The sequence below is a fragment of the Copadichromis virginalis genome, linkage group LG11 (assembly GCF_057382275.1).
Source record: "Copadichromis virginalis isolate Kocher_CV1m ecotype Utaka linkage group LG11, C_Virginalis_male_GT1.1, whole genome shotgun sequence".
NCBI classification, from domain to species: domain Eukaryota; kingdom Metazoa; phylum Chordata; class Actinopteri; order Cichliformes; family Cichlidae; genus Copadichromis; species Copadichromis virginalis.
In genome coordinates, this window is record NC_140628.1 from 20,290,646 (window position 1) to 20,316,448 (window position 25,803).

Below are 25,803 nucleotides of genomic sequence, written 5' to 3' on the forward strand. Positions count from 1 at the left end.
TTTCTGAATGTAAGCGTGTGTGCTGCTGCGTGAATAAAAAAGGCACAGTTACTAAACTGGTTTTGTCAGTGTTGTGTAAAAACAAGTCACCTGTCTGAATTTGTCACTCCTGGAAAGTAGTCCAAAGTGTTTCACAACACACGTAACTGCTGCATTGCAGCAACATATTACTTGGAATAAAACAGTTTTTTCTACCTTGTATACAGGGAGCTCATTTCTTCATGACAGCCAATGAAACATGTGAAGTTTAAAAAGTAAAGCTTGAAGAACTCACAGATGTGCTTTTCACTTCTGTTGTGGGAATAATGAGTTTGCAAAGTTGTTTCTGTAATTAAAAGTATAAAAATCACTTTGAATCTACATTTCAAAATTTCATAGAAATGGTAGGTTTGAACCATAGATGGAGAAGATAATAGCGAGAGGCAAAAATAATTTGTACCCATAACAAACCCACAGCAGACCTGGGTGCACCTTCATGCTTTGCAGCATCGTTTATTTGCTGTATACACACAGTTGGCTGCAGCTCTCTCTCGCTGCCAGCCGCACACACGGACGACAACAACAATACTGCAGGACCCAGTTCCGTGCAGGTGCGTCCGCCTTCCCTGCACGGCACTGCAGGCCATGCCCCACCACAATACCACTCCACGCAAAAGTCAAAAACATGTATTGATCATGGTAGTCTGTACATTACATACAGAGATTTGACTTGTGCAGACAAAAATCTACCATTAAACACTATAGGCACTACACACAGTGCCACACCCTAAATGACATCATCCTCTAAATGGCACCATTATTTATAATGTCAACAAGTAGTTTTTATGAAACTAACTAACAATAAAGACCATAAGCTAATTAGGAAAACCTTTATTAAAGTATCAATCAAATGAGCAGTACACTAATTCTCTAATAGATTTCTATACTGCTGACCAGAGAGAACTAGCTGGCCATTAGGATACATTGGCTTCATTTTTCAGACCCAGAGGCTATGCCCATCTTCTCTACAGTCTGTTTTAAAGACCCACTTCTTACCGGTGAATTTTGGTCACTATTTAGGAAGGTTTAGGAAAAACTAAATATTTCTCTGTAGCTCGCGGTGTAAATGTTGTCTGCACTGACAATGTGGCTTCCTTTCTGTTTGCTCACTGTGTTTTTTGTTCTCTTTCTGCATCAGGGTCACAGCAAACATGAGCGGATCGACTTTTTAACCCAAAAAGAGAAGGCACCACCAAAGAGCAAGACTGGCATCGTGATTGGTGTTGTTGTGGCACTTCTCATCCTTTCAGCCGTCGCAGCTTTCCTCATTTGGTTTTTTGTCTGTGAGTATTAAAAGCTTTCTTTGAATATGCTGTCCAGGGTGGGTGCTTGGCGTGCGTGCTTTGAAATGCTTGATAAATTCAAGATGAAGACAATTGCTGGACATTGTGTGCAGACGATCTGTCCGAAAATCAGAGTTGTCTTTGACAGAATGTAAATGGATAGTTGCATTGTTAACATTGCTTACTGCCAAACCTTTTAGAGCATGATAAACAGAGAAGTAGATCATTTACACTTGCTGTGAAAGCACAGCTCTTTGAATGTGAGTGCAAGAGTGGCTTGTTTGGGTTTTGTAATTTCCCATTAGTGTTAGCCTGTTTGACAGCTCTGACGTTCTTTTTAATAACGCAAAGGAGAAAAATGTCACAGAGACCATGGCGCAGCTTTCTTGTCATTTACACATACGGAGCCTGATAAAAAGGCTTCTGAAGTCTTGATAAACACCGTCTTGATTTAACTGACTGTTTTAATTGGCCTGAGAAGCAAACTGTCGTCACAGCATAAGATTGCACTGTACAGTCTCAGCTTGTGCTTGAAGGCCTGTTGAAAACTTTCCCCTTTCATCAGAAGCAACCATCTCATCCCATTTTGTTGATCAAACACTTAACTCTCATCTGCTTCTCTTCCAAGTTAAAGATGCTGATTCAGATGCCGCCCTCAGTAAGCAGCTCCGTCAATCAGTACCGGTTTTTAGCGGGCGTATGACGCTGGTTAATCAACCTTATGACCAAAACCTGGAGGACACCAACAGCCCAGAATTCCAGGCTCTGGCAGAAAAATTGGAGACAGTTGTAAGTCTGACACCCTGTTTTGTTCCCTTTCTGTCATGTGCATTGTTATTGTTAACTATTTAGAGCAGAGTTTTGAGTGCTCTTCTTAAGGATTAGCACTGAATGTTGTTTGCCATTGAGGAAATGCTTTTTTAAATATGTCCATCCCAGTGCACAGAAAGCGCTAAAGGGCACATTTGTGTGGGTGGAATAAAACTCCGTGCATTCCCTGAGTAATTCCCTCAACAGCATCTCCTATTATTGGAGGCAGTGGAGATGTTTGTAGCACCACTTAGGAGAATGTTGATAACAAAAAGCCCTCCCTCAAACCCATCAAGCGCACACTTGCTCACTGAAAGCTACATAAGTGAGGGTGTTAGATGAGAATTAGAGTGGAAGTGCTGGACAAGAATATTAGATGACTAGACAATTGGATGAAAGCTTTGCGATGCGCACCCCTGCTTCCAAAAAAAGTTGGAAAGGATGCCGAGTAAAATCTAGACAATATATAATGCACTCATTTCCATATCACTGAACCCTTATATTTAATCTAAAAACAAGAACAAAGACAGCATTGCATGCTGTAAGTAAGAATATTTAAGAAAATCTACACACATTTTGAATTTGATGCAAGCAACATGTTTTGTTTTTGTTTTTTAAAGATACCCAATCACATTTACCACTGTATTGCATCATCTCTCTTTTTACCAGCACACCGAGTGTCCTGAGGATGCTGTAGTTTAGAAAGCAAGTGTTTGCTAATTCTTGCTTGATATTGGATTCCAGCTGTTCAGAGCCTCCCTTTGTTTTAGTTTCAGTCTACTGAAAAATATTACATGATGTTGTGTACAGGTACTTCAAGAAAAATTCCCCAATTTTGATTTGTCTGTGCAATTCCACTTCCCTTCAGTCCATCTTAAATGAGCTCTGACTTGGAGAATGCAGCGTTTTTCTGACCCAAGTCATTTTCGCTACTTAATCAAGTCTGGTTTTTGGTTTTGTTGAACTAATTTTTCTCCCCATTCTTGCTTCTAAAAAACTCCAGTCTGCTGTTAAAATAGATAAATAAATAATGATTAAGCTCTAATAGATGTGAAATCCTCCACTAGACATTTTTTCAGCTTAACTTTCTAGCATGTTTTTTTTTCAGTATCTGATTCAAAACGGTAAATGGACCTATACTTATATAGCACTTTTCTACTCTACCTGAGCACTCAAAGCGCTTTATACAACTTGCCTCATTCAGCCATTCACACCAATTCATACAAGCACTTTTTTCTATGCTTTTTCCTGAGTAAGTGCTTTCTGTCTAACATCGCATACATTCATACGCCGATGGGTGGATCGGAGAGAAACTTGGGAAAAGTATCTCACCCTAGGTTATTTGGCACACAGACTGGGCGCAGCCAGGGATTGAACCAAAAACCTTCTGATTCGTTTTTAAAAAAAATGACTGTAGTTTTCAGAAAGACCAAAATATTTCTGGTCTGTCTTTGTGCTGCTTTCAGTCACATATAATTTATAAAAAGAAGGCAAATTAAGCTTTTGTTTCAGCTCTTATCACTAACTATTATACTAACTACTATGCTATTTATATGTTGAGTATGAACACATGCAGAGATCTTATGAATATTAAGTGGAATACATTGTCTCTCCACAGCTGGGGAACTATTTAAAGAGAGATCCAATCCTTGAAAAATACTACACCAAATCTGTAGTCACTGCATTCAGGTACTGTTGTGATCCTGAGTTCTTCTATTTTTTTTTTTATTTTTTTTTAGTAGTGAACAGTCCGCTACAGTGCTTGTTTAGGTTTGATGTCCAAAAAAGAAAAAAAGATGCACTAAATCTTGAAGGAAGAAAATGATTGTTTTGCACAGAGGTTTTTGTTTTTGCTAGCATTACAGGATTCAATGTGGTCTAATTGGTTAATACCGCCTGGAGCTATGCTTGTAGTATTCCACAGTAGTAATATATGAATCAGTGGCTAGTAGCAGTAACTAATAATATTAGCTATTTTAGCTTTTGGTATTTAGCTGTTTAGGTTTTTGTGACCTCTTGAATGCTCAAGTCTGTTTCTTTGATTCCATTTCCATTTGTCTGCTTACACCAGCGAGGGCGTGAAAGCCTACTACTGGTCTCAGTTCAACATTCCACACAGCGACCTGGAGATGATACCGGACGTTTCAGAGGAGCGGATCTTGGATGCACTGGAGAGTGGCATTAGGCAAAGCCGCTCGGCAAGTGCCCCTGATGTCAAGATCAGTCAAGTCACTGCCTCACGTATGTAACACCAGGGTCTGGTGGGGGGGGTCACAAGACGTATTGCCCTAGTTGGTTTTAGTATTTGATTTTTAAAAATCAAGAAAGATAAAGCTTTGTGAATGCAGATCAGAATAGCGTTATTGTTGTATGCTTTCCAAATTGGTATTCTGTGTGCTTTGTATTTATATTACAGGGGCTTGCTTTGAGTTGTGCTGATAAGATGATAACTGATAAGCCAGACCTCTCAGCTTGTGCTGCATCTGAGATTGCACATTTTATGCTGTTTGGATCCTCTAATGATATTAGCTGGGGCCTGGCCTCACTCGAGACAGCCATTTTTCTTCCTTCTGTCTTCTCAGCATTCACGTTGCATTTGTCCACATCCTGGCCACCAGCCAAGTGTTGGCCCTGTGACTCAGTGGTTTCGGTCCTCCTTTTAAAATGATTTCTGTGGGTATGATTTGATGTTGCTGTCCCAGATAGTTAGACAGAGATGTATGAGTTGCTGCTGTAGGGCAAGGTGAGATGGAGCAGAAAGAGCTACACACCATCACCGGTTCCCTTAACCGCAGGGAAATGGAACAGAAAATGTGCAACCCAAATATTTTAGGCTCATGCATCAAATTCTATCAGCCTCCCAACTTTAGTGACCCATTCTTACCTTTCCTTCTGTTTCTCTGTCACCCACCCCCTCTCTCTGTCTCTAGTCACGGATTCTCGTATGGCCAGGGACCCAAGAGCCAGTGAGTACTGCATGTCCCATTTCAATCACTCGCAGTTGTAATTTTCCAGCTGGCTTGATGCTCACGCTCCTGCCAGTCTGTAACGAATGACTGGTCTATCCTGTACTGTACATGTGCTGCTGCTATAGTCAGAGATTGAGAACTGAGTATCAGGCAAGAGTGAGACACTTTTCTTTGACTCCGTCTGATGGGTTCTAACGTTCAGATGTATTATTTTGCATTACCGTAATTGCCGTCCTCACGTTAACATCAAGTGACGGTATAGAACTAACTACTGATGACTTATTTCTTCAGGCAAAAGTCTATTCATTTATTTACAATATTTGTGTAAATGTGTTTTACAAAGTCACTACAGGCCATGATGATGATTATGTTTTCTTTTGGCTGTTTCCTAGTGCCACATGTCCCTGCACACTCTGATTTAACCAGTGTTCTCATTCACAGATGATTGTTTCTACCGTCTGGAAGCTGACACAAATCCCCAGAATTTTTCATCTCCAGGGTACCCCACGGGCTACCCCCCCAAGTCACGGTGTCAGTGGCAAATCCGAGCCTCGGAGGAAAACGTTATAGTTGTCAATTTCCTTTATTTCTACATTGAGGATGACTGCTCAGACGACTTTGTCTACATCTATGACTCTTTGAGTCCAGACGATTCTCAGGCCATTACAAAGTAAGTAGTGGTGTAAATATCCAGAAGGCTTGTGGTAGGAGTATGAATAATGATTCTTTATTAAAGGAAATTAAAGGATAATACCACTATGCCATTTACTAGCTAAATGTCTTTTTGTTGTTACTGCCGTATTCCCTGTGAAAGAAATTCCATTATTTAAAAAAATACAAAAAATGTGATCAAATATCGAGTATGATATCAAATAAGCCATAACACCTATCAACATGTTGGCTTTTCAGCCCATTAGTATAAAAGGTGGTCAATTGTGCACTTTTCATAGAGGTCTGCTGTGCATTTTTCCACAGACACACCTGTGTATTTGCCTGCTAAACTACCAAAAACTGCGTTTGTAGTAGTTCCCACTATGCTGTGTATCTTCAGGACCACATTATGTCATGACTAATAGAGATAAGGTGACAAAAAGTAAACCAGTTAATTGAGCTTTTGTTTCTACAGTACATCAGGTAAACTGTAGTATTGCTGCAAACCTTGGTAAGAGGATTTCTACCAACATTTGTCTTTTTAGTCCCGAAGATCAAAGAGATTCACAGAAGAGAACTGGTTACTTTATGTTTGACTTAAAGGTTGCAAAAGGATATCTGAACAAATATTTTCTTGATGTAGGTGGAACATGTTCCACTCCAATCCTTTCACTGGATTTTTGATTACATTTTTTGGGGGCTCTGAAAGCCTTTAGTGCTATATGTCCCGTTTATTGTCAACTTCTGAGACCTTGGTGAGATTGAGTTGGCTCAAAAGGGACCTCTCCTTTCAAACGTGTGAAAGGTGCCACCCTGAATCCTGCTACAGCACTGTCTGTAATTGCACTTTGTGATCAGTGGGATGGATATGATTCTGAAACTACAAGCTCCTGAATGCAACATCAGTTGTAGCTGCAGGCAATTTCAAACCCAGAAACCACTGCCAAACACATGCGTGTTACCAAGTGATGCATACAATTTTTATAATACTATTGAGTGATCAGCTTTATCCAAGGTGACATGAGGTTTATGAGAGCCATAATATAATACTCTGTAATGACATTATTCTACTGAGGGTAGATGTATTGCTGCTCTTGCAGCGTCATTCACACCTCCGTGGCTCTGCTGCCAGCAGAGCCATGCTAAAACTTTTTTGCTAATGTTCCCATTGTTTGACTTTGAAAGTCGGCCTAAGCAATTTCTGTCCATCTCTCTGCTTCATTTTCTCTTTCTCCACTTCCCTCTGCTTATCTATTGATTTCTTCTCAAATTATTATTATTATTTTTTTCTATGAAGCATTTTAAATCTGTTTGCTGTATCGGTGTTTTAGTGCTTCTGGCTAAAAATGCATACAGTTACGTTTGCCCTCTCTTAGTTGGAGCACGTAATCTCCAGTCAGTAAATGCATCAGACACATGACTTGGCTTCATGGTTGTCTTTCCTGTTTTCAGACTGTTTTTTGGTTTCCATAATCATAATCAATTTTGTTTACCTTGCTGCTTTACCGCTTCTCCTTGGTTCACAGGAAGTGTGGTCAGAGGCCTCCTTCTAACCCTCTGGAGGTTGTGTCATCTAACAACATCATGCTGATTAACTTTATAGCTGAGACTGATGCTCAGAAGCCTGGCTTCCAAGCTGCGTACAGTGTGATCCCCAAGGCTGATGGTAAAAAAGCAGACATGCATCTAGATGTGCCAAGATGTTACCTTTACACGTAAATCCATGACAAACTCCAGTATGTTCTGTAAGAATCTAAATGTATGACATGTTCATTTCAGTTACGTGTGGTGGCAGCCTTTCTCAAAAACAGGGAAACTTCACTTCCCCACTTTACCCAAGCTTTTATCCTCCTGCTAAAGACTGCAAGTGGACCATCACGGTATGTACCACTCTGCCTTTCCCCAGCCCCTCCTCTGCTTGAACCTTTACCCCCCCACACACCCCCTGCTCCTCCTCCTTCACCATGCTTAGCCTGCCATGAGAGAGATGCTGAGGCAGCACTACTGCTCAGTACCTCTTCTATCTTCATCTGTCAGACTGCTGTTTCTACTGCAGTTCTAGCTGGGCTGCAGTGTTTTGTGTGTTCGGTTGAGTTTGTTGGTGTGCATGTAGTGTGTGCGTGTGCGCGCGCTCAGTTCCATGATAGCTGTGGCTTGGTGTGTATCTTAGTTCTGTGTGTGAAGGGAGGAAAAAAAAAAAAAAGACAATCAGCTATTCTTTTGTATTACAGGTCGCTTCTGGGAGCAAAGTACGGCTGAGGTTCACCATGTTTCGCATGAAAGAGCCTGGAGTGGACACGCGTTTATGTCACAAAGACTATGTGGAAATTATGGGAAACAAGTAAGATATTCAGTTCCTCATATTGATGTCCAAAATAACACAAAGTTGATTCTGATACCTTTTTGTTTCTGTCTTTTCCTCATTGTGCCAAGGCCACAGCGAAATATTATTAGAATGTGAAAACTAAAATGTGGTATTAACAGGTTCACATTTGGTGTGTATCCTATCAACCTATGACATCATGATGCACCAATAGCATAATTACCTCTGACCAGTTAGAATCATGTGGTTTTTATAGCTTTATCACGTGAGGAGAGATAAGAACCTAATAAAGATGAGGTTGTATTGGAGGATGGGATCCAACATGCGACTTTCATCCACAACAGTTGGTTTTACGTCCCATATGAAATGTGGTATTTTTCATTTTTAGTTGCAGGAGTTGTAATTATTGGCAGTATTTTCATCTAAAAATATCAGCTAAATATGTTTTTCAAAAAAAAAGCCTTTCTGGGATTCCTTCATGGCATATAGAAGGTCAATTTGTCCATGTGCTGTTTTGTTCCTATAATTTCAAACCTATGAGATTTTGTGATCAGTGATTAACAGTGATGGTCGTGGAGAAGTAATTTTATTTGCTAATAGGCCAATACCAGTCAGGTTAATACTAATGTTGGCTGATATATGTACTATATCTACGCATATGTATATATCTGTTAACAAAGCTGTTTCCTTACTTCCTGGTCTGCTTTGACTGCCTTGTGTATTTTCCTTGTTTATTTACAGTAAACTGGTTTGTTTACAACTTTTCTGTCTTGTGCTGCCTCTTCAGAATCTGAGCAATTACTTTTTCACCAAAGCTGCCATAACCCTATCCAAAACTTAAACTGAATTTTGCTTTTGTGTTCCAGGTATTGTGGAGAAGTTGCATCGCTGTCTTTGACCTCTGACACCAACGTTCTAGTGGTTAATTTCCACTCTGATAGGTCTCACACTGACAAAGGCTTCAGTGCAGAGTACAGTTCCTATGATCCTTCAAACCGTAAGTCTTGTCTCTCAACTAAATTTACACAACATGTTGTGTTATGAGTGAAATGTCTGTCACAAAGTGATGGTGACGGCTGTGAGACTGCACAGTAACCATGTTGTTAGATGGTAACTGACTGGTAGTCAAACGGAGCTGTTCATTGTTGATGCTTTCTCATCTGTGGCAGGGAAACTCAAGAGCGAGTCTAATCACTGAAGAGCTTATTTACTGACTCCCTTTTATTTGTCACTGTCAGTCAGGAGCACGTCACTTTCAATACTCTCCACTCTTTGTTGTCTCCAAGTTTGACTAAAATGAATTTATAATTGCTCTGATCAACAGGGGCAAGCATTGGCAGCATGACTCGTCTTGTGAAAATGCATAACTCTGTTTTGCTCAATTTGTCACTATACCCCCCCACCCACCCATGTTTTCTATGTGTTATGGGATAAGCTTGCCCTGACCGGTTTGCCTGCACCAATGGCCTGTGCATCGACCAGAAATTGAAGTGTGATGGCTGGAACGACTGTGGTGACATGAGCGATGAGAGGCAGTGCAGTAAGTTCGCCTTTATCCCTGCCCCGCTTTTCCTACCTTTATTCCTCAGAACTACTTCTTTTGGCATCCTTATTTGTGAATTTCCCAATCATTCATGTATACATCTTCTTAAGATGAATTGTTGAAATTTCTGTTGTTTCAGATTGCGATAAGGACCAGTTCGCTTGCAGTAATGGCATGTGTAAACCGAAACTCTGGGTGTGTGATCATGTCAACGACTGTGGGGATGGAAGTGATGAGAAAATATGCGGTAAGTATTCCCACCTCTTAGAGGACTGTTCAGGAAATGCAAAAACCCTATTTAGCCTATTTGCTGTGCTAATTGTGTTAACATTAAAAGTCCATCACCCCTACTACTACGGCCAGTGACGACTTGGCTGTGTACGCTCATTATTCTATCTAGAATGGAGTTTGTTTGAAGCCTTGCCCAGTCTGCTCAGCGTCCTGTCAGATGCTTAATCATATACAATACATGCGAGAACTCTGGAGGCAGATTTTAATGGCTCCTGTGGCTGCACCACTAATGTCCTTCTAGAACTCATTGGATTGTCTTTTGTTCAAGTTTTTTTTTATTTATTTATTTTAAAATTTTATTGCAATTTCTTCACCTTGTGTTCTATTGCCTCAAGGTTGTGCCCAAAATGAGTTCCATTGTGGGAACGGGGTTTGTCTGCCACAGAGTGTTCAGTGTGATGATAAGCAAGACTGCAAAGATGGGAGCGATGAGGTTGGTTGTAAAACTGGTGAGTGTCTTCTGTTATTCTCTTCCCTTAAAAATCCCGCCAACATTAATGATTTATTTGGGTTGTTTGTTTTTAAGCATCTTACACAAACCATTAAATAATGAACCTTGATCCACAGCTCAGCAGTTATAGCAGTTTAACAAAGACGTTTCTCTGAAGACCTGATTCTTAACCCGAAACATTTTATGTTAGCTTTGTGTTTCTTTTTGTTTCATTCCCTCCTACTCTGTACTTCGCTCTTTATCAGCTTCCCTTTCGCTCACTCAGACACACACAGGGGGCACCCTTGCGTTTCCTTTTGATTCTCACTTCTGTGAATAAAGAGGGATATTAGACCTGAACCCCAATCAATATGTCCAATCAATGCAATCAGCTCCTCAATCACTCTGCATTGTGTATTCAAGCGTCACTTTGAAGCCTCTCTGATTGCATACTGTTTTACTGGTTAAAGCGTGTTTTGATTTTGGGACGTGTCTCCACCCCACTACAGATACGAGTATATGCACTGACTATAGCTTCAAGTGTAAGAGCGGAGTTTGTATCAACAAGGTGAATGCCGAATGTGACCGCGTCCAGGACTGCTCTGATAACTCGGATGAGACCATTTGTGGTAAGACGTGCTTTAATTGCTTCACCCCTTGCGAGATTTGGGTTTTTAAAAATTGCTGTGAGTGGTCCTAATCTCTTCACTGCCATTCAGGTTAGATTGGAGAGGCTGGGCTGAGCTGCATGTTGGCTGTCTGTTAGAAAAGAGCCCCAGGCCTCGACTGCTTTTATTTCATTCTTTGAAAGCAGCTCTTGTTATCTCTGAACTTTTTTGGGGTTTTTTTTACCTACATTTCAGCCTCAGGCTTTGTCTGTATTTATTAATTTAATTTCTTTTCTTTTTTGTTTTGTTTTTTGGATCGGCTAATACGCATGTATGCCTTTTATTAAGATTCCAAAGAGTCATTATTACATTTGAAGCCAGGTTTGGCATCATGATGGCTTTAACTTAATCTCAGTTTCTGATTTTTCTCTCTTGCTTCCTCTCTGCCTCTGTTATATTTTCTGTCAAATTACAGATTGTGGCACCAGGCCTTACAAGCTGAATCGCATCGTAGGAGGGCAGAATGCTGAGCTAGGGGAGTGGCCTTGGCAGGTTAGCCTTCACTTCTCAACCCACGGACCGACTTGTGGTGCCTCAATCATCTCTAACACGTGGCTTCTTTCGGCCGCTCACTGTTTTGTCACCAGCAACTCAGAGTAAGTCACAGATCCGTAGCACTCATACACAACTGTAGTTCTCTCTGTGTAACATACAAAGTGTGCAGAAAAAAACCCAGAGTTCGGCAAAAAATTGCAGAAGGAATCTTGGTGGTGGTGGTGGTATCCTGGGAATGTTTTAATCAGAGTGCCCTATAGGTGGTGCACTAAGCATACTGTTCAGACTGAGACAATTGAATTATGACTGAGCTTGAGATGGGTTTATTTTCACATATTTGCCATACAAAGCATTTAGTATTCCTAACAGTTCTACACATTTTATTTTTTGAATAATTTCTTAATCCAATCTAAAAGTTAAATGCAAAACTAAGCATGAGTGTAGCAGGAGCTGCATTTGTGAAGTTTTAAATAAAAAGTTTTTGTTTAGCGTGTAAGACAGGTCTGGTCATTTTTGTGTGACACCAAAAAATGTGAGATGTTTTTTGCTTTCAGTTCAAGACTTTTTTTTTTTTAAATTTATTTATTTTGGTCGAGCTGACAGAACCAACAGCAGTGATTAAAGTCTTAAATGTTGTTGCAGGGCTGTTGTAATGGATTACATTAGATTATGCCATGCTTACTCATATTTCTTCCCTATTTTATACCTAAATATATAAAAATGTCAAACTTTCCTCCATGATACTGTACTACCGCAGGAGCAACAATCCATCCAGCTGGCTGTCCTACAGTGGCATGCAGAACCAATACAGCCATGACAACGTGCAGTCCCGCAAATTGAAGAGAATCATCCCCCACCCGCTTTACAATCAAATGACATTTGACTATGACATTGCTCTGCTGGAGCTCAGTGAACCTCTGCAATTTGCCAAAACCATACAACCCATCTGCCTACCCGATTCCTCCCATGTTTTCCCAGCAGGCATGTCCTGCTGGGTCACAGGCTGGGGCGCTCTCCGAGAAGGAGGTATTATAAGTGTAATGGTGATTCTCTGAACAACTGTAGTCATTTTAAATTTAATTTAAAAAAAAAAATCATTTATGTATTTATTTTTTGGTGACCCACTCTGTTCTTTACATTCCATTCACTGTCCATACCGTTTCCTAATCTCTCCAATCACGACATACTCCTCTTGCACTTCTTCCTGTATCCCTTTCTCTAATCTACTTTATTCCCTATACATGTATTAACACAGACACCGGCTCTCCTGTGTCACCTCTTAAACCTTCATTAGCTAACATTAATCTACCCCGTTAACCAGTTACTGTAGAAAACAGTCATTGGTTTATACCTTTTTTATGACAGCACTGGAAGGCAAGGTCATGTGACACAGTACTGATCCCTTTGTCGTACTCTAGCAGGTCAAGCTGCACAGATTTTACAGAAAGCATTAGTGAAAATCATCAATGACTCCGTGTGTGACGTGGTCACAGAAGGCCAAGTCACCTCCAGGATGCTCTGCAGTGGATACTTGTCTGGAGGAGTTGACGCATGCCAGGTGAGATTGTGTGCACATTTCCTAAAGGCATGGAAAAAAACCCAATTTGTTGATGTGGGCAGATCGCATCCAAATGCAGTCTAACAACCATTCTCCTCCAACCGTGATCACCAGGGTGACTCTGGAGGCCCCCTGGTGTGCTTCGAAGAGAGCGGGAAGTGGTTCCAGGCGGGCATTGTGAGCTGGGGAGAGGGCTGCGCTCGTCGGAACAAGCCTGGTGTCTACACGCGCGTCACCAAGCTCAGAGAATGGATTAAACAGGAGACAAATATTTGATGTTTGTGTGGGGAACAGGCTGGGTTGCAGAGTTAACCCTTCCTGTTGCTCAAGGTCATCAGTGCTTTAAAAAAAAACCCATCAGACTAAACATGTTATTCTGATCAGAACAAAGCTACTCGCATCAGCTACTTGACTTCAGGCATGGTATTTTATGTAATTTTTAAAGACGATCTTTAGCACAATGAGCATAGTTACCCCCATCAATTCATGACCTCTTTAAGCGGTAAATACAGAGAGAAATATGAAATATATAGTTTGTGAATTATTTTTTTCACTCTTTTTGTCCAGTGTGACTGTTTTAAGGGATTCAGAGTGTTTCTGAGTACATTATCATACTCTGGAAAGTGGTTGTATTTTAAAGTTTTTAATGTGATTTTTTTTTTTTTTTTTTTTTTTTTTTCTCTTTTGTGAGATGTTTTCATCCTCTTGCTGCAGTAAATATTGCCAGTAAGCTCATGCGGTAAGTGGCTATAAATTTATGGTTTTATGTAATGGCAGAAGTTTCTTTAAAAACAAAAAAACAATAGCTACAATAAAAACAAATAACACAAGAACAAAAATCCAGGTAGGGGAATTTTCATATCCTACTAAAATGAATGAAAACCAAAAACTGCCTTGAAGGTAGAAAATGCAGTAATCAATCTAAAAGCCCACAGTTTGCTTTGGAAAATGGCCAGCAATAAAGTACACCGGTTTGTAGTCAGCAGTCTGAAAATAGGAAAAACACTAGCATGAGCATTGAAGAGTTAGACTGGAGTGATTCATAAAAAGTTGTAGCAACCCAGATCAGTTTTTGTTATTTATAGAGGGCCCTGCCGGTGAATGATTAGGCAAAATCTCATACTCAAGAGAAGGGCAGAGGGTGGTGTTTAGGTCTTGCTGGCTTTTGCACATGTCTGCAATTAAGCTCAGGGCGACTGGGGTCTTCAATCACACAGCCTGAGTGTAAATCAGTGCGGTTTTCACTAGTTGCAAGAGCAATGCAATCCATTCTTCACCGTGAGAGCTTCCTCTGTTTGATCACGACCCAACTTCACCTTAAGCAACATATCTGACCCGATGGTTTATTCTAACGCAACTGTTACACTCAGGATAAGAACTAGAATTTTCCAAGGATTATTTATTGAAGGGGAGGAAATATTAGAATAAACAATTGGCAGGGTTATATACATATGTTAATGTGTATTTTTTTTCTTTTCAAAATATGTATGTAGAAAGTTGGGAGAGGCTACAAATTTTAGAAGATATTTTCATAAGCATTGTATACAAACTGTGACTTGGATAATGGACCTTTTATTCTGTGTGTGTGTGTGCGTTTGTATCTATTTTTATATGAGTCATGATAATAAACATCTTTTATCTGATTCCTCTGCACCTAATTACATTACCTGTATCATTTGTCTTTGATGGGGCCTTGTTTTGTATTATGTTGTGCATAATGAATGCAGGCCTTGTGAGACTTTGTCCCTTCTCACAGTAGACTTGTAATGAGCGTGTTCTTCTCCTCCCTGTCGTGAGCAGCGGGCCTACCTGGGGAACAAAGGTGACAGGGCGAACTCATATTGTCAAATAATACCTACCTTTGTCGCAGCTCTATCCTGTTACCCTTCGAGATAGGCGCGTTGGCTTCAGGAGGTGGATACACATACAGTGGGGGTTCCACTATCTCATCTGTCTTCATTAAAAGCAGCACACCACTGGGGGAATAGGAAAATCAACATAGACAGTGCTGCTAATTTATGTATTCATCATTTTTGCTACATGGGAGGCTTTGTTTTTCACTGTTCCCCATGCCCAATGAAGCAGCTCACCAGACTGATTAACTCAGAGGATTCACACGAGCCGTGTTCTTTATCGGAAATGGTTTTATTTAAATATAAATATGTGTACAAAGGTACAAGCAACAATAGCTCTTTTTTTTTTTTTTTTAGCAAATAAAATTCTTAATACAATATTAAAAGAATGAACAAACAAAATGGCAATTAGTTGTGTTCCAAAGCATGGTAACTGCATTCAGAGGAATGATGAACAACTCAGACAAGAAAATGTGTGAATACCAAATAAAATAAACTGAGATAGATACATATGTATATAAAGATACTTTACAGTAGAGCAGCTTACACGCTGTACTTTAAGGCGTATACAAAATAGAAAAATAAAGACAAGCGATGATGTTTGCCTCCTCACTTTAAGTGACATTTGTTCTCTCATTAGGCTGCCTGGGAACGTTTCATTTCTTTCTTTATATTTTTAGACAAATGGCAGTACAAGCGTCCACACCAAAAACGCCCAGGAAGTGGAATGCGGCCGGGTCAGGTGCAGTAACCGATGTCTCGAACATGAAATGGACATGAATATAAACGCTGAAGAGTTTCACTAGACACATCATTTGCATGCAACAGAGAGAAAGTATGGACTTAGCCATTTGTACAGATACTCAGTTTCAGGGTAGTACTGTTTCTTGTAAACATAGCGAGACGATTTGATTGAGTTGAGTTGTAAAACTTGAGAGCGGGTGGTCCCCCGTCAGGACCGCCTTCCACATCTTACCCCACCTAAGCCTGCCAAAGTTGATTCTGCGTTCAAGTTTATTTCAAGTTCAAGATTGCCACCATTTTCCAAAAAAAAAAAAAAAAAAAAGACCACTTTTGATTGTTCTGGTTCCTACTCCTTGATTTTACAATCAGAAAGTACAGCAGGAAACGATGCAGGGGTAGATCAACAGTTTTCAACATCAGCCCCTATTTTTATTACCTATACAATTTGTTACCATCTTTGGGTTTTCACTGCCTTAACTCGTCCGTGTCAGTACAACATAGAGTCCTCCATTAAAACGAAGGCAATATGCACATTCTTCTCTCCCCACTGGCAGACAACACTTTGTGTCCAACGTGTTAAGGTTATCACGAGAGGCTCCAGAAACACAGGTCAGTCCAGATGTATTCCACTTACAATAGAGTGCCTGTAGCACTTGTTGGTTAGTGCAGCTAGCCTGTTGTGCAGAATAGTTCATGTCTGTCTCTGTGGATAGCTCAGTCATTTGTAGATGATAGAGACACAAATGTGCTTACAATTCCTTTCGCATGCCAACGAAAACATCAAAATGACAGACAACAAAGGTTCTTCACACCTTTTTACCCCCCCCCTCAAATACTGTACGTGTTAGCTCGTACTGTCTTCTTTCAAAGTATTTACGAGGTTATGTTTACAATTAGTGTTGACACAAAGTAAACTCTGGAATGCAGGTAAACAGCTACCCCAGTCGTTTTGGCCACCCAAATTTAAGGGATGCATTTGATTTATTTTCTGGTTGGCCCACAAACTCGCAGAACATCTCCACAAGTTTGGGTGGTCATCATGTAGAGACAACCTAGTGAGGTATCGCACTGTAATGTTCATCATATGCTTGACTTGAACATCACAATCTGCTTAATTTTCTAGCTCTACAAGTTCACATTACTGTAGATGCTGCCGTCCATCGCAGGTTGGTTATTCATAACCGAAATCATGCCTCCCTTCTTATACTGTCCTAACAAATCCTTGCAGGACTGTCCGAGTAAAGAAAGTTCATGTTAGTCCGCCCACACATGTGGTGACAAATAGTTATCTACTCACTGCTTCTTTACTCTTTTTTTTTTTTTTGGCCCTATCAGACATGAGTCTGCATACGTTGCGAGGGCCGGCCATAGTCGGACTGCTGGGAGGACACTTGTGACGAGGCGTAAGAGAAGCGAGATGAGCTCGAGACCTTGCTGGCCTGATCTGATTGGTCGTACGCATCCACCTTCTCATAGGAAGCAGGCTTAACATAACTGGTGAAGGCGTGGCCATAAGTAGCAGGTAGGTAAGCAGTGCCACTGTAGAGGGGGTCAGTGGGATAAACTCCCCCCTGCTGGGCAGGCTGCTGCTGGGCAGCTTGCTGCTGTTCGTATGAGGTTCTGCTCACTGTGGTGGTTGCGTATCGGTGGGAGAAGTCATAGGCACGGGGTTGGGTGCCGTGCTGACCGTACACGGGGCTGGGGGAGGGCAGCTGCGATGGAGTGTAGACCGGCCGAGAATTGGGCACGTATTCAGAAAATCCGCTGCCGCGAATATGACGGTCGTCGTGGCCACGAACATTGTAGTAACCATTGGTAGGATCCTTTGAAAAAAACAGAGGGAAAAAAACATCAATTTGACTTCAGTTCAGTATCATGTGGAAAAAAAGCATGCTTGCTATTTTGAGAGTTTCTGCAAGGAAGTGTTTTTCAGTTTTACCTTGATGTCCGATCTTTCGTCCTCCTCCTCTTCCAGGAGGTCGCTGTGTTCTGTGCGCGATGTCCCGGGAGACTCGCTGCTGTTTGGAGCCTGAGGGAAGACCAAGAATTATTAGGATGAACAAGACTTTACTAGAATAAGAACAAAAGAAAGTCTGAACATTACGTTATAATAGTACTGATTTCTCTCTCACAGTCCATGGAGATGTTTGACATACAGAGAAGCTGAACAAAATAGACCTACCATGGGTTCTTTGACATCTTCCTCGTCGTCGTTTCCGCGTGTAGCATTGTGATCGCTGTGAACAATCTGAACTCTGATGTCACTCTTGGAAAGACGAGTGCATCTTTTGCCTATGGGAAATGAGAACAGATTCACTCAACATTGCGAGGAAGATTTGTAAATCCAATTTACACGAAGCTTTCTATTCAAACTCAAGGTGAAACGGCACAAAATTGAACATAATCTTTTCAATTTTCAGCTCGCAGGCACTTTATTATGTTCGATTTGAAGAATTGGCTGTTGACCCTCCTGCCCATACTAACCGTTGAGCTCACCTTTGCCTGTGTGCCTGCAGCAGAGGGAGACCAGAGTGATGACACAGATGAGCAGGACACAGCCGCCACCTACTGCCCCACCTACAATTATCAACATCGGCAGTGCTTCTGCAAGAACAATGGTAACAGAAGAAATGCGTGGCAAAGAGGGTGAGGGTCGATGGTTTGTCAAGAGATGGGGAAGGGATGAAATCAGAGATAGCAGAACATAAGTGTCTAGGAAAGTGCATATTGGAGCAAATGAAAGGAACAGAAGAGATTCTATTCTCTTTTTTTTTTTCTTGCCTAGCTAATCTGAAAAATGCTCTAGTGCCCATAAATTGATCTGCAGTAAGCCCTGATCTTCTCACAGTGACTGTAACATATGCTCATGTGGGCAATCCAGCATCTCACAGCCTGGCTATTGTCTCTAATCTCTCTGAAAGAAGGGTAACAAGGCCTGACATGCAATGAAGCAATAGACAGTAATCTAATTAGAGATTCCAGGAGATAGCGCTGCCCATTTCTCTGGAGACCCTGCTCTGCTACGTTGATGTAAATTACTGGCGAGGACCTCATTTTTGGTGTCTACTGCAACAAAGGTTTCCCCTAGCATCAGTGGAGTCGTACCACCGCTGTTTAATTTTAAAACCACTTAAGGGGCCTGCAGCCTGAGATGCTGAGCTTGGCTATAAGACATTGATAGAGACTATGATCCCAGCTGCAAACACATGTGGCTTCCTCTAATTGAATTTTGTCCCTAATCAATATCTATGTTATGGGGCAAACATATTCATTAAAGAAGCCATCTGCTGATTAAATCATATCGATTAGAAGAGCATAATTAAGATAAGCACGAGACGGGGGCACTACTTTTACCCAATCTTCACAGCAAGAACCGAGACTATCGCTATAACTCCTGTGCAGGAGTATTACTCTGGCCCGTGTGTACCTTGCTCCTTCAGCGTGACCAGGGCAGTGCCTGTGCCGAAGCGGTTCCAAGCAGTGCAGTTGTAGCGCAGCTGGAAATCTTGTGAAAGAGTCTCAGATAGCACCAGAGACGACACGACTCCGTGGTCACTGGTTACTGTCTGCACTGAGTAACGACCGGAGGAGCCGGAGGACAGGCTCATGTCCCCAAAGGTCCACACCTGTGGAGAAGAGTGAGAGAATAGACAACAGGGGGTAAGGAATTGTTCTATAAAGAATCCTTCACCTGTGAGCAAAGCAGAAGCCAGCACGGCTGTTTATCCTTAGATCCCTGCCTGCTGCTGTGTGAACGCCGGCTCTCTCTCTCTCTTGTGCTTTTTCCCTGCTGACCTCTGAGGTGCTCGGTGTCTGACACAACTCACGGACTCATGTTTAAGCTGCCTCCCACGTTTGCCCTACAGGTGAAGCCTAAGGAGGGTTAGGTAGCTACACTGGGAAACAAGGCTACTTTTTGCCGTGTCTAGCACAGAGCCAGCAGGGCACCTGTCTCTCACTTCTCCTCGCACCCTAATTATCCTCTCTCAGCCCAGCGTACATTCAGCAGTTCAACAGGGTCAGACGACTGATGCCTCTTGGGCCGCTAATTGAATGTGGTCTGGCTGAAACCTGCAGGAAGCCATTCTTTCAGCAGCTCCGATAACTCCACAATCATTCCGGTCAGTGTCTGTGTATATGTTTTGTTTTAGCAAACGAGGTGGAGATGTGCTGGTGCAAAGGTGTAGAGGTGAGGTTAGGGGTAAAGCTCATGTTAGTGATGCTGCTTATGTGGGCGGGGTAAGGAAGGGGGAGTATGTACAAACTGAGTGTGTGAGCTAATAAGCATTAGTGAATGACAACACACAACACAAATAAGAGGATCACTTACAATCTTATCAGGTGGGGGGCTGCTTCCCACCCGGCACTCCAGCTTGCCCTTGGAGTGTTTGACAGCGTGCTGTGTGGCCTCTGCTGTGATGATAGGTGGACCTGTGGGCAGATGAAAGAAAGTGAAGGAAATAAAGAGAGTTTTAAAAAAGACGTACAAGTGCAAGCATACAAAAAAACTAGACAGTAAAGTGGTGTTAGAAATAGAAATATAGATGAATAACTAAGTAACCATTTCCTATATCAGGCCCATCCATTGGCACAAAAGATAAATCTGGTATGTATTAATCTCATGACTTTTCTGTAATCTTTGCTCTTTTTCTGAAATGTTTCATGAGAAAACTCTGCTTTGGTGTTTGAAACTATTGAAAATACTAAAAAAAAATGTTTTAACTAAACAAGTAACTAGACACAGCAGTTGTCAACTGAATGAGTAAAAAGAAAAATATATATATAGGTTTTTAAAGTAATGAGGAGTAAATTTAACATAAAAAAAAAAAACATACTTAAGTGATTTATTTTTTTCTTTTGTTCTTTAAGAAACTTCTCACCATTTACAGTTAGAGTGACATCTCTTTCTGCAACTCCAATACGGGGTACAATGGCCTTGCAGGTGTATGTGCCAGCATCCTCCTGAGTAACAGCCTTCAGCTGCAAGGTGTTACCATTACTGAGCACCTAGTGAGAAATCCAGGGAGACAAGTGAGAAGTATGTTAGAGACAGAAAGAGACAGAAAGAACAAGGTTGTGAGCAGAAGAGGCAGGCGAAAGCAAAGTGGGACCTTTATCAGTGGCCCACTCACTGTGCAGGCAGCACAGAGGTGGGCTGACCATTGTAACAAATGCTGGTGGTTTGAGTTTAATTTCATTGTGAAGAGCTTTAATCACAGCATTAAGCACTCCAGCCACCGCTGAGTGACCGTGCTGCTGTGGAGATTGTTGCAATTAAACAGTGGGGACAGAACGAAGCATGTGTGAGTGGGCCCTAGCCTTTGGAGCTGCTACACTCACTCACTCCTTAGCTCATTGATCCTGTCATTCCATCAAGCTGTGATTAATCCATTTACCCCCGCGCCATCCTCCTCCCTCCCTCCATCTTCACATCTCCCTCTCACTCTACATTTTTTTTAATTTCACCACGCTTATGGAGTAACCCAATTAATCTATTACTCATGGCTGTGTGAGGGACAGTGGCAGTGGGTGGATTAGAAAAAATGTCTGCACCATTCCCTGAGTGTGGCTGAAAGCATTCTCTCTTTAAGATGACAGCATTGCTTATGCCATCCCACAGCATTCTTGACCGGGGGTGCTTTTTCCAGCATAGCTTCAGAAATTACATTAGTTGCCAAGAGAGATCTCCTATGGGATGCCCCCACTAATGGTGTGCACGCTAGAACACTTTTACCAGCATGATGTAACGTGAAGGTGGAAGTGTCCCATTTGTTCCACCTGCAAAATTGACTTTAAGGAGATAGATACGCAAGCCTAGCTGGGCCTTTGTGCTGTCGAGAGGCGGGAGATGCTGCTCTAAAAGTTACAAGTACAAGTAGTGATTCTCCCCTTGAATGAGTGATTGATTGACCGATTGATTAAGTCGGGATTGTGACAACGTGTCGTGTGCTCTGATGGTGCTCTATGAATCTGTCATAGGACAGGCAGTTTTCTGCCAGAGGCTTTAGCCCTCAGGGAGAGTGGTTAGAGGAGGTGTTGAAGTTTCTGCCTGAAAAAAGGAAGTGTGGGAAAAAGTGTGAGGGATTCATGCCTCAAGGCCATGTGTGAATGTTTCTCTCCGGAGGAATGGTGCTGAGGTGTGGTGCTGAAGCTTTAGCATCAAGAAAATATGCTGGTGACTGGCTTTTTTTTTTGTTGTTGTTGCCTTACCACACTGGAGCCTTGCTTGGTCCAAGCCAGGGTCAGAGGAGGGTTTCCAGTCCACGCACAAGTGAAGGCTGCATCCATGCCTGTATCCACTGTCATGGGCTTCGGCTCCGACAGCAGTCTGGGGCCAACTAGAAGGGAAGCAATGCAGGCGGCCAGTTAGAATCAGTAAGAGACTTTTTTTAAAAAGCTGCTCTACCTTCAATATCTGAAAACACAGACCACACCGCGTACAGTGTTTGCCTTCAGTTAAACTTACACTGGACATCAACCAGAGTGCTGACATTGGTGCTGCCCACAGAGTTGGACACCTCACAGGAGACGGGGTCTGTGAAGTAGGAGTAGTCCACTGTCACCTCAAGGCTATCCCCATTTGCTTCGGAGATGGGGACTCCTCCTTTCGACCACCTGGAACAAATGAATGATCACAGCTCCATTAGTTCTGGTAAGGAACGGTGCGATGCGTATCAAAGTGGCTGTTAGCCGATTTGTGGCTTGTGCCAATCAAACAGCCCATTTAATCCACGGAGTCTACTTGGCATCTTTTTGTCTCAGTTTATAACATTTTTGCAGCTTATAAAATTCATTTTATTAGGCTTTTATGTCTCAGTGCAACGCAGAGGTTTAGAGTGGACACAGAAAAGACAGATACCTGTATCCAGTGATTTCAGGATTGGCTGAGGCAGAGCAGATGAAGAGAACCTTGGCTCCCTCTGTTACAGTCTGAGGCTGGACTGACAGAGTCACTGAAGGGGGGTCTGTGAGAAGCAGAAACATTCATGTCACTGACATGCATGACTTTGCAAAAGCATTCATTGGTCTCCACAGAACACTGGTGACTGCATGCTGCACGTTGATAATTTCAGAGTGTTTGTAGGCAGGTGGATGCTGGACTCACGCTGGACATTGATAGTGACTGATGTCTGTCGTCCAGCAGGGGCAGCTGGGTTAACAACCCTGCAGGTGTAGGTGCGTCCGGAGTCACTGTCCTCTGGAATGATTGGAAGCATACTGACAGCTGTTTCCCTCTTCCTATCCTCCATTAGGGACTATGAAGAAGGACAAAAACGAAGAGGTGAGTAAAAATCAGCTCAGCGTCACACAACAAAGTTGCATGTCATTAGCGACTTCACCATTTACACACTGCCAGTCTTATTTTATTTTTTTCCATGCGTGAAGCATTAAAAATTGCCATCCTGTTCCTTGGCATGGCACTTAAATCATATATTTTATGATGCAGCAGGGGATATTGTGCTGTTCCCACATTTCTGAGAGTGTTCCCAGTCAGCGCTCCTTGTTTGTCATCATCTTTTAAATCTATTTACTGCTCACAGAAATCAATACGCCTAAGTGAGGAAAGGTGCAGATTCTGAGGATATGGCTCACTGCTCTCTCACTTTCTTCCTCTCTTCCTCATACATAAGAAAAAAAACAACAAAAAAAAGAAAGTGAAAGCTGAGCTGCCTGCGTGTCCTTTTTTTTTTGGTTGGTGACAGCGAGGGAGGGGTGTCACACATCATTGGAAAAGAGCAGGGGCGAGCCGAACCTTTTCCCTGGACAGCCAGATCAATGGAACAGGTCTTCCATTTTCTAAGCCAGACACACCAAAAGCATTTTTATGCTAGATCAAATCACATCCCTCCCTGTTGCCAGCCCTCACTTGGACAGAGCACAGCCTACCCCCAGTTTCACTCCTAAACGTTGGAAATTCTCTTGTTCTTTCTTTTTTTTTTATTTTCACAAAGCTATTAACAACACTTTGCTCTGTCTTCACTCCCCTCCACCCCTTTCTATTCCTCTCCTCCACATTCCTCACATCTCATCTCATCTCCTCTCTCTCCCCCTGTAGCCCGCTTCCTTCCCTCCTCACTGTGGGCTCTCGCCTCCTTAAATGTGGCGTTTAGCATCGTTTAGCGTGGTCAGAGAGCATGAAAAATGTGACACTTTCCCAGCCGCGGCTGGTTTACGCTCTGGCGCATCCCCATTGTGTTTTTACAATTGTTGTGGGTGATTTCTTCTTTGCAGAAACTCTACTGTATGAAACACTCATGCCTGTCTGAGCTTTGGCATGCTCCAGTTATGCTGTAGTGTGGCTGCATTAGTGAGCAAAAAAAGGGGAGGGAGTAGAGAGTGAAGAGGGCTGAGGTGGTGTGGGGTGAGGTGGTGTAGGGAGGGGAGAGAAGCTAGGGTGGAAGGGGTGGGGGTCAGGAATGAGTGGATGCGGAAGGGGGACTGCAGAGGGTAAGAGAACAAATCTTGTGAGGAAAGGGTGGCGATGGAAAAAGAAAGTGTGAGATACCGTGAAAGATAGATGGAGAAAAAAGCATCCAAACAGAAATGAGGAAAAAGATAGTATTATACCCCGAGAGAAAATATTTCTGTTTTTTGAATAGCTTTGCATTTATTTCTGCCCGCTGTTACAGTTTGTAATATTGTGTAGGTGTGTGGTGATTGACTGATAATGCAAAACACGGATCTGTTCTCACTGTACCTTGGAATAAATTGCAGTTTCCATGACTTCTCCATCTCTGTACCAGGTGATTTCAGCAGCAGGTTTGGCTCCCGAGGCTCTGCAGGTGAGGTTGTGCGGTGTGTGGGCCTTGAGACGTACAACGGGGCCGCCTTCCACCACAGGGTCAGAGGGAGGAACTGTAATGCAGAAACAAACATACAGCTCAAGACAAAAAGACTCATTGCAGCTCCGGGCGAGCGCAGAACCGCAAAGACGCATTACTGATATTGAGCTTGCTGTTGCTCTTAGCCCATCGTCAATATATAACAATACCTTCTTATTGCCAAGTGTCTATTTAACAAGGTGTAGTTTCAGACAGGAGAAAAGGCCGAGAGCTGTTGTCATTTGGTGAAAGAAAAAAAAAGCACACACACACTCAAACTTATTTATTTCCTTTCTTGGGGCTAGCATTATTGCTCTATTTGCTCTTACTGTTGCAGAGTGATGTTTCAACTGAATTGCTTATTTGTTCATTTATTTGCATGGTTTCGCACGCACCACTGTCAAGCCAAGCGTGCCACCCCTGATGAAGGCGTCTATCTCCCCAACCAATAAGGGAAGGCGTAAACATGGGGTTTGTGCTGGCCTTTCTTGCACCCTCTACCGAACCAATTTCACTGTGTGTATCTGAATTGTCAGAGGTCCTTCCGCTGCCGCGGCACGGACACTAATGGAATCCGAGTGCTAGGTGATTTTAATTTCCATGCCGATTCCCCTGACTGCACTCCCACCGTTGACTCCTTTGACTGTGCAGGATTGCTTTGGTCTCATCTGGCCACATTGATTTACGCACACACAGACACACACATACACTCACAAGTTAGGCGCACGCTCCCTCCTCATGTCCACACAAAAACATGAGCAATGCATCTGATTTCATTTATGTGTTTATGAAATGCACATAATGTTCATGAAGCACCAGCCACGGTGTCGGCCTTGGTCTTTCGAGAGTGCATTTAATGTTGAAGAGGCAGTTTTATCAAGTTTTCATGACTGCCTCCACACACACTCTCTGGATGTGTGTGGGCATGTGGCGACCGCACTGCTTCGTGCTACGCTGCGCAGCTTTTGGCGGTGACACGAGACAGATAAAGGTGGGCAGATGAGCTCGGGTGAGTCCTCAGATTCTGTTCATTTAACTGAAATGTTTCTACCTACCACTCAATTTGCCCTCCCATTGTTGCGCTATCTGCACTACTTGTCACTCTGCCTCAGTGACTTTGAACAGACACCTCCACGCAACGGATGGATTCAGTGACAGCAGGGTCTTTGTGGAGAAATGTTCACATAAGCTGCAGCAACAGATCTCTATAATTGTTCCCTTTGAGTTTTCCTTTCTTGATGAAAAATGCTTGCCTTGCAGGTCCATTTATGGGCAATTGACAGGGCTAATTTATAGAGTGATATTCCTTTTCATGCCACCAGAT

The 25,803-nt window shown here is 42.3% G+C and overlaps 2 protein-coding genes across 5 annotated transcripts in view; one reads left to right on the plus strand and one right to left on the minus strand.

Annotated features, from left to right (window-relative positions):
• Positions 1–14,703, plus strand: part of st14 (ST14 transmembrane serine protease matriptase) — a 20,815-nt gene extending 6,112 nt beyond the window's left edge. The window contains exons 2-19 of one of the 2 annotated variants that reach the window (XM_085473527.1): positions 1,178–1,322; positions 1,951–2,111; positions 3,751–3,821; positions 4,204–4,373; positions 5,063–5,098; positions 5,543–5,771; positions 7,279–7,418; positions 7,532–7,632; positions 7,984–8,093; positions 8,942–9,072; positions 9,511–9,615; positions 9,758–9,865; positions 10,245–10,358; positions 10,849–10,968; positions 11,423–11,603; positions 12,260–12,528; positions 12,921–13,060; positions 13,175–14,703. In XM_085473527.1, the coding sequence (XP_085329653.1) occupies positions 1,178–1,322; positions 1,951–2,111; positions 3,751–3,821; positions 4,204–4,373; positions 5,063–5,098; positions 5,543–5,771; positions 7,279–7,418; positions 7,532–7,632; positions 7,984–8,093; positions 8,942–9,072; positions 9,511–9,615; positions 9,758–9,865; positions 10,245–10,358; positions 10,849–10,968; positions 11,423–11,603; positions 12,260–12,528; positions 12,921–13,060; positions 13,175–13,336 (2,493 nt within the window). In that variant the 3' untranslated portion in view covers positions 13,337–14,703. The remainder of the gene's footprint in view (positions 1–1,177; positions 1,323–1,950; positions 2,112–3,750; positions 3,822–4,203; positions 4,374–5,062; positions 5,099–5,542; positions 5,772–7,278; positions 7,419–7,531; positions 7,633–7,983; positions 8,094–8,941; positions 9,073–9,510; positions 9,616–9,757; positions 9,866–10,244; positions 10,359–10,848; positions 10,969–11,422; positions 11,604–12,259; positions 12,529–12,920; positions 13,061–13,174) is intronic. The other variant, XM_085473528.1, reaches the window with a different exon arrangement.
• Positions 14,547–25,803, minus strand: part of kirrel2 (kirre like nephrin family adhesion molecule 2) — a 34,265-nt gene continuing 23,008 nt past the window's right edge. For 2 of the 3 annotated variants that reach the window (XM_085473530.1, XM_085473529.1), the window contains exons 4-15: positions 24,356–24,513; positions 22,763–22,913; positions 22,517–22,622; positions 22,124–22,272; positions 21,868–21,995; positions 20,538–20,664; positions 19,988–20,088; positions 19,085–19,283; positions 18,142–18,261; positions 17,840–17,949; positions 17,597–17,686; positions 14,547–17,480 (exon numbers count right to left, since the gene is read on the minus strand). In XM_085473530.1, coding sequence (XP_085329656.1) covers positions 16,989–17,480; positions 17,597–17,686; positions 17,840–17,949; positions 18,142–18,261; positions 19,085–19,283; positions 19,988–20,088; positions 20,538–20,664; positions 21,868–21,995; positions 22,124–22,272; positions 22,517–22,622; positions 22,763–22,913; positions 24,356–24,513 — 1,931 coding nt within the window. In that variant the 3' untranslated portion in view covers positions 14,547–16,988. The remainder of the gene's footprint in view (positions 17,481–17,596; positions 17,687–17,839; positions 17,950–18,141; positions 18,262–19,084; positions 19,284–19,987; positions 20,089–20,537; positions 20,665–21,867; positions 21,996–22,123; positions 22,273–22,516; positions 22,623–22,762; positions 22,914–24,355; positions 24,514–25,803) is intronic. The other variant, XM_085473531.1, reaches the window with a different exon arrangement.